General features: G+C 53.2%; 3 protein-coding genes across 3 annotated transcripts; 1 reads left to right on the forward strand and 2 right to left on the reverse strand.

Annotated features, from left to right (window-relative positions):
• Positions 1-109: 109 nt before the first annotated feature.
• LOC111071235 (COP9 signalosome complex subunit 1b) lies at positions 110-1,902 on the reverse strand. Its single transcript, XM_022362461.2, has 2 exons — positions 1,756-1,902; positions 110-1,684 (listed from the first exon to the last, which is right to left on the reverse strand). Exons 1-2 carry the CDS (start codon positions 1,786-1,788, stop codon positions 152-154), a joined length of 1,566 nt encoding a protein of 521 aa, XP_022218153.1. The 5' UTR covers positions 1,789-1,902; the 3' UTR covers positions 110-151.
• A 25-nt stretch (positions 1,903-1,927) lies between these two features.
• LOC111071233 (pre-mRNA-processing factor 6) lies at positions 1,928-5,093 on the forward strand. Its single transcript, XM_022362459.2, has 4 exons — positions 1,928-2,120; positions 2,204-3,722; positions 3,790-4,743; positions 4,799-5,093. Exons 1-4 carry the CDS (start codon positions 2,023-2,025, stop codon positions 5,021-5,023), a joined length of 2,796 nt encoding a protein of 931 aa, XP_022218151.1. The 5' UTR covers positions 1,928-2,022; the 3' UTR covers positions 5,024-5,093.
• On the reverse strand, positions 5,009-7,491 carry LOC111071234. Its single transcript, XM_022362460.2, has 4 exons — positions 7,115-7,491; positions 6,286-6,994; positions 5,359-6,219; positions 5,009-5,289 (listed from the first exon to the last, which is right to left on the reverse strand). Exons 1-4 carry the CDS (start codon positions 7,449-7,451, stop codon positions 5,064-5,066), a joined length of 2,133 nt encoding a protein of 710 aa, XP_022218152.2. The 5' UTR covers positions 7,452-7,491; the 3' UTR covers positions 5,009-5,063.
• Between the last annotated feature and the right edge of the window lie 260 nt (positions 7,492-7,751).

Genomic DNA, 7,751 nt, shown 5'->3' on the forward strand with positions numbered 1-7,751 from the left:
TGTTAGTAGATGATTTAATAGTTCTTCAGCATAGGAAGGGGTAAGAGGGTTGCAAAGAGTTTAGAATTAGCTACGCTAAAGCAACCTTTCATTGCAGAAGATTAAGAAGTATAATGCAAAGAGTAGTTTATTGATTATTGGAACATTGGAACTACATGCGAGCCAACTGTGCCGTGGTGGTGGAGCCGGCCGAGACGCATAGCTCGGCGCCGTGGTTGCTGCCGCCCTCGCGGGTAACGCTCTTCACATGGATGTGGCTCTTGAGCATTGCCGCACGCAGGATGAGCATGCGCGTGTGTCGCTGATACTTCTTGCCCAGGACCAGGGCACGCTCGAACGTGCTATTGCGCTGATCGGCCTCCTTGGCGTAGAGGATCTTGTTGTGCGAGTCGATGCGGGCCTGAATCTGGGCATCCAGAATCAGCTGCATCACCTCATTCTCCAGATCCCCCACCGAGGAGTTGAAGGCCATTGCCATTTTGTGCATGTCGGCCGACATATAGGGACTGAAGTACTGGATGAGGGCGCGATTGCGAATTTTGGTGTAGAGCGTGCTCACATGCGGTGCTATGTACATGTCCACGAGCAGATTGTCACGGATCTCGTCGAGCAGCGTCAGGCACGAGGCGTATTTGCTCTCGTAGAACTTGAATATAATGTCGCGCAACTGCGGCTCCAGCTCCAGGAACAGCTTGAACGATGTGGAGGCAATCACCAGGCGTTTCAGCTCCGGCCTGTCAAAGGTGGCCAGAGCGCAGAGCCCACCATAGACAGCCACATTGTTGGTGGAGATCATTTCGGGGAACTCGCAATGGTCAAAGTTGGCGTTCAGGAAATGCTTGGCAGCCACCTTGTATTTCTTCTGCTGCAGTTCGGCCAGGCCGGCGGCACACTCGAGGCGTGTGTGCACCTGGGCGTTGGCCTCCTTGGATCCCTCGGCAAAGTCCGGAGTGCTCTCCGCCTTCGATATGTAGCTCATGACATGGACCCAGTTCTGCAGATAAATAGAGACCTTGATCACATTTAGACACATGTTCACCACATGCTTTCCGCTGGTGCAGTAGTCGCGGGCCCGCGAGTAGCATTTCAGGGCATTGGTCAGATCCCCGCAGCTCAGATAATGATCGGCTAGGTCATCGTGGCCGCGCCGAATGCTCTCCTTGATTGAGTTCGACTTGTAGTTCTTCAGATCCGAATCGAGCTTCTCCAGCTTGAGGGCAGCCTTCTTCATCTTGGTGTCCACCCAGACAGCATCATAGGCAAACGAATCCTTCTCGCCAGCCGCGGGCTGGCCTTGGGCCAACGGTGGCAAAGCAATTGCAGCCGGCACGGCTGCAATGTCCGGCAGAGCAGCGGCTGGCACCGGAGCCAGATCTGCAGCCGGTGCTGGCGGAGCAGGGGCGTTGCTGGCGTTCAAGTCGCTCAAACGCTTGTGCAGCAGCTGGTAAAGATTAACGTTGTACGTGGTCTGTACATACGTGATGGCCATTTTGAGCGCCTCCACGGCCAGGCTGGGGCAAACGTCGGCCACATACATCAGCCGGTGGAGTCGTACAATGCCATTGTATTGATTGGCATACACCTCCAGGTCGATGCTGGGGTTCTCCACCACGATCTGTTGCTCCTCGTTGTTCTCATTGTCCTCGTTCGGCGGTGCATCCACTTGCATTGGCTCGATGGCGTTCTTTTTGTTTGCAAGCAATAAATACATATTTCAGCATCACTAAACTTGTCCAGGATTCTCATCGAGCTTACCTGCATCAGTGGCGGCATGGGCAGCACAGGCATCTTGCAACGATTTGCTGTTTAAATTTAATAAAGCTCTAGATCTTTTTATGCGAAAATAAAGTTTTTATCACGATTTTATTGCAAAAAAAAACAAGAGCTATCGGTAATCGATTACAGCCATTTCATTGGACCGCGAACATTGTGCAGCACTGTTTGTCGACCGGGAAGAAGAAGACCACGCATTGAATTTTTACTGTTTGTGAAATAGAAAACTAACAATAAAGAAAAACAAAGATGTCCAATATAACTGCAGCGGTGATTGCCAACCGCAATAAGAAACACTTTTTGGGCGTGCCAGCGCCCTTGGGCTATGTGGCCGGCGTGGGTCGTGGGTGAGTACTCGGCGTGCGTCGGAGGAGATTCGTTTACTCAGCGAAATTTGATATTTTAATAATGTTTGTCCATCGTTTTACAGGGCCACTGGCTTCACCACTCGATCGGATATTGGTCCGGCTCGCGATGCCAACGATGTGTCCGATGATCGGCATGCACCGCCAGCAACCAAACGTAAGAAAAAAGATGAGGAGGAGGAGGAGGATGAAGACTTGAACGACTCGAACTATGATGAGTTTAGTGGTTACAGCGGCTCCCTGTTCTCGAAGGATCCCTACGACAAGGACGACGAGGAGGCCGATGCCATCTACGATTCCGTAGAGAAGCGCATGGACGAGAAACGCAAAGAGTATCGCGATCGTCGACTGCGCGAGGACTTGGAGCGCTATCGCCAGGAGAGACCAAAGATTCAGCAGCAGTTTAGCGATCTAAAGCGTTCACTGTCTGGCGTAACCTCCGAAGAATGGTCCACCATACCCGAGGTGGGTGACAGTCGCAATCGGAAGCAGCGAAATGCCAGGGCCGAGAAGTTTACGCCGCTGCCGGACAGCGTTTTGTCCAGAAATTTGGGCGGCGAGTCATCCTCCACACTGGATCCATCCTCTGGCCTGGCGTCCATGGTGCCGGGCGTGGCCACACCGGGCATGTTAACGCCCACGGGGGATTTGGACTTGAGAAAAATTGGTCAGGCACGTAATACGTTGATGAACGTGAAGCTGTCACAGGTCTCCGACTCGGTGACGGGACAAACAGTGGTGGATCCGAAGGGTTACCTCACCGACTTGCAGAGCATGATTCCCACCTACGGCGGCGACATCAACGACATCAAGAAGGCTCGCCTTCTGCTGAAAAGTGTAAGAGAAACAAATCCGAATCATCCGCCGGCCTGGATAGCCTCGGCTCGCCTCGAGGAGGTCACCGGGAAGGTGCAGATGGCTCGCAACCTGATAATGAGAGGCTGCGAAATGAATCCACAGTCTGAGGATCTTTGGCTGGAAGCGGCACGCCTGCAGCCCCCCGACACCGCCAAGGCGGTGATAGCCCAGGCAGCTCGACACATTCCCACCTCTGTGCGCATTTGGATCAAGGCCGCGGACTTGGAAACCGAAACAAAGGCCAAGCGGCGAGTCTTTCGAAAGGCCCTGGAGCATATACCGAACTCTGTGCGTCTGTGGAAGGCGGCCGTTGAGCTGGAGAATCCCGACGATGCCCGTATTCTGCTGTCTCGTTCTGTGGAGTGCTGCAACACCAGTGTCGAGCTCTGGCTGGCCCTGGCCCGCCTCGAGACCTACGAAAATGCCCGCAAGGTGTTAAACAAGGCACGCGAAAATATACCCACAGATCGACAAATTTGGACAACGGCTGCCAAGCTGGAGGAGGCCAATGGCAACATACATATGGTGGAAAAGATCGTCGATCGTTCGCTGACCTCCCTCACAGCCAATGGGGTGGAGATCAATCGGGATCATTGGTTCCAGGAGGCCATCGAGGCGGAGAAATCGGGCGCCGTCAATTGTTGCCAGTGCATTGTCAAGGCTGTCATTAGCATTGGTGTGGAGGAGGAGGATCGTAAGCAGACCTGGATCGATGATGCCGAATTTGTGAGTATCCCCTGGCCAGCGAATAATTCTGAATTGCATCTGCAACTCGTGTCATTTATCTTTACAGTGCGCCAAGGAGAACGCGTTTGAGTGCGCGCGAGCTGTCTATGCCCACGCACTGCAAATGTTCCCCTCGAAGAAGAGCATTTGGCTGCGTGCCGCCTACTTTGAGAAGAACCATGGCACACGCGAATCGCTGGAGGCACTGCTGCAGCGTGCCGTCGCTCACTGTCCCAAGTCGGAGATTCTCTGGCTGATGGGTGCCAAATCCAAATGGATGGCCGGAGATGTGCCGGCAGCGCGAGGCATCCTTTCGTTGGCTTTCCAGGCGAATCCTAATTCGGAGGATATTTGGCTGGCTGCCGTCAAACTGGAGTCTGAGAATGCCGAGTATGAGCGGGCGCGTCGTCTGCTGGCCAAGGCCAGAGGGTCGGCGCCCACGCCGAGGGTAATGATGAAGTCGGCTCGGCTGGAGTGGGCCCTGGAGCGTTTCGATGAGGCGTTGCGTCTGCTTGAAGAGGCTGTCGAGGTGTTCCCCGATTTCCCCAAACTCTGGATGATGAAGGGCCAGATCGAGGAGCAGCAGCGGCGCACCGATGATGCTGCCAACACCTACACACAGGGCCTGAAGAAGTGTCCCACATCGATACCCCTGTGGGTGCTCTCCGCCAATCTGGAGGAGCGCAAAGGTGTGCTCACAAAAGCCCGTTCCATTCTGGAGCGAGGTCGCCTGCGCAATCCCAAGGTGGCGGTGCTCTGGCTGGAGGCCATACGCGTCGAACTGCGTGCAGGACTCAAGGAGATTGCCAGCACAATGATGTCGCGCGCGCTGCAGGAGTGCCCCAATGCCGGCGAGCTCTGGGCGGAGGCCATCTTTATGGAGACAAAGCCGCAGCGTAAGACCAAGTCCGTGGATGCGCTCAAAAAGTGTGAGCACGATCCGCATGTGCTACTGGCGGTCTCCAAACTTTTTTGGTCGGAGCACAAGTTCTCCAAATGCCGCGATTGGTTCAACCGAACGGTGAGTGGCTAAGATTAGGCAAAGAAAATCCATGCTAATTGAATCATTATTTCAGGTGAAAATAGATCCAGACTTGGGCGATGCCTGGGCATATTTCTATAAGTTCGAATTGCTTCACGGCACAGAGCAGCAGCAGCAGGAGGTACTCGAGCGTTGCATAGCCGCCGAGCCCACGCACGGTGAGTCCTGGTGTCGTGTGAGCAAAAGCATCCAGAACTGGCAATTCAAGACGCCGGATGCATTGCGTGCCGTGGTCAAGGAGCTGTCCATACCAACATAACTTTAATTTTCACTTTTTAAATAAATCTGTGTGTGTGTGCCTAGTGCCGCATCCTAATCACGCCCCTAAAGTGCTTCAAAATGAACTCCCAGAGGAAAACGCCAAAGCTGGCAGCCGCGCCACAGCCAAAGATGCCCAGGGCATAGCGACATTCGGTGAGGCCAATGGACACAAAGCCACCCATGCCGCCCTCACATTTTGGCTTCTGCGGTATCCACTTGCGATCTTCGCGATTCACCAGGCTCACCTCACGCTGCCAGCGCAATCTGTGTGGAAGGAATCAAATATCAGAATCAAATCAGAGAATCCAGAATCAAAGCTCAGTCATTGCTCACTGCCTTCGTATGAGTTCTTTGTAGGGGAAATTCTTCCTTGTGGGAATTGCCAGCATGGGCAGCTGAAACGGCTCCAGCTCCATCAGTCCGCACTTCTCCGGCTCACTGAATGTATCGCTGACAATTTGATAGCCTGCCTGCAGCTCCACCTGATAGGCAAAGAGACCCGTTCGCATCTTTTCCATACCCAAAATGGGTCGCATATAAACATGATCGCCCTTGGAGGCGATCTTCTTGTGATAGAGATTCTTGGTCACCGGATCCGTGGACTCTGTGAAGTAGATCTTGTTATATTGAGTGTCCTGCACACCGATCTCCAATGGGGATTTCCCCAGATCGGCCAGCGATTTGATGGAGTCCGAGGGACTCTGCAGCAGGGCCACAATATTGGCAGAGAACGAGGTGAACAGAAAGAGAGCCGCCACAAAGGTGGTGAACACAATGATCCTGGCCGAACGATTGCGCACCTCCACATAGAAGCCCTGCTGGCACATGGCACCCCACACAAAGTTCAGCGTGTCCATGTAGGCCATGTCATGGGTGTGCGGCGAGAAGAGCAGCTCCACCACCAGCACCACTGTGGTTATGATCAGCAAAAACAGTATGGACGCCCAGACATCGTTCTCGAAGGGCATGGCAAAGATATTGGCCACCGCAGACAATGGTGGCTGTCGGAACATGATGCCAGCACGCACACGATACGTTTCCGCCACAAAGTCGCACAGCGCAATCCGATCCAGGCGCATAAAGATCGCCAGCTGGGCAAAGTCCAGTTCGTAGCGCTGAAAGCGACCCATGAGACCATCAAAGGAGCCATTCGGCTGTCGCCAGCCATAGTTGACGGTCTGATAGGTGTTGTAACTGAAAAAAGGAATAATCTTTGCTTTAAAGCGATCCAAGAATGGCTACTAGAAACAAGAATTCCACCTCATATTTAGACGATTGGCCAGCTCCACCATCAGTCGATGATTGACCTTCGATATGGTGTCGATATGCCGCAGGGACAGATCTTCAATGTTGGTGAACAGATCCGGAAAGGCAATCACAATGGCCGTATTGAAGACAATCCCCTCCAGATTCTGCCTGTAGGAAATGGCCGATCCAAAGTGCTGCAGGGCATGGCCCATGTGCCGCGCATTACGCAGATGTTGTCCCACCAACGTTTGCTTCGGTGGCTTCCAGGCAGCCACTTTATAAAGGTCTATCAGGCTGGCTGAAAAGTTATCCCCCTCGTTGCCGTAGTGAAGCACACGCAGCTCGCTGTCGGGTGGAATGAATATTTCGGCATCTTGCAGCAGATCAATGTCCGTTAGATCCTCGGTGAGCAGCAACCAGAAACGATTCGTGGTGAAGTAGTTATGCTCCGTGGCGGCTGACCAACGGAGCAAATTCTGGGCACACGAACTGCCAAACTCCAGGAGCAGGATGCCCAATTTATGGGACAGCATGGGGAGCAGAAACGATGTCTGCCAGTGGGTGGAGTTGTTGGCGTGGAAACTCTGCGGCGGTGGGGCCTCCCTCAGCTCGTCCAGGGCAACGACATGGCGAAGGTCCCGCAGCGTATCCTCCGTACTGACCTGCACATAGATGTTGTTGAGGTTCAAGTGCTGCCACAGCATCCGAAGGCGTGCATCAGCTGTGAAAGGGGAAGCAGCAAGGACACAGAAGAGGACATAAATTTCCACGAAATAAAAACACATTGCATGCAAGGGATGGGTGGAGGGAGGAGCGGAGGGTGGGGAATAGGTTAATTCACCAATGTCCGTGTGACAAACGACCAGCATCAGACTGTGAACGCCATGGTGGCGATAGTAAGCGACTAGCATATCCGGCAACTGATTGCCCCATGGTACTGCTGCTGCTGCTGCTGGTCCTGGAGCTGCTCCCTCGCGGGTATTTCTCGTGCGGATGTTGCTGCTGTCCTGCCAGCTGGCACTGACACATCGTGGCCAGCCATTGACAACCAGCAACAACAACAACAACAGGAGCTGGAGCTGGAGCTGCAGCAGGCGGTGCCAGCGAATAAGTTGAACCTTCATCACTTCGAATATTAACGAGTTTCGTGTCCTTTGCTTCCCCTTTTTTTTTTGCATTTCCCTTACGGAATTTATTCGCAGTTCAACTCAGCTGGCAAATGGCTTTTATAGCCCAAAAGACAGTCCCATCCGTAATTGCATTCAAGAATTGCATTAAAATTATGCATTGATTGCACTTCACTTCACTCCACTCCACTGCACTGCACCACCTACACTCGCTCGTTCCTGCTGGCTGTCATCACGTCGTTGGGGCAAGCAATCTTCTTGGCCAATTTCTGGACAAGTGCAATTGGTCATCGATGGCGTTTAATTGGTACTGAGCACAAATTGACGTTCAGCAAAGTGTGGGACAAAGTC

Source organism: Drosophila obscura, unplaced genomic scaffold (genome assembly GCF_018151105.1).
Source record: "Drosophila obscura isolate BZ-5 IFL unplaced genomic scaffold, ASM1815110v1 contig_1, whole genome shotgun sequence".
Classification (NCBI taxonomy): domain Eukaryota; kingdom Metazoa; phylum Arthropoda; class Insecta; order Diptera; family Drosophilidae; genus Drosophila; species Drosophila obscura.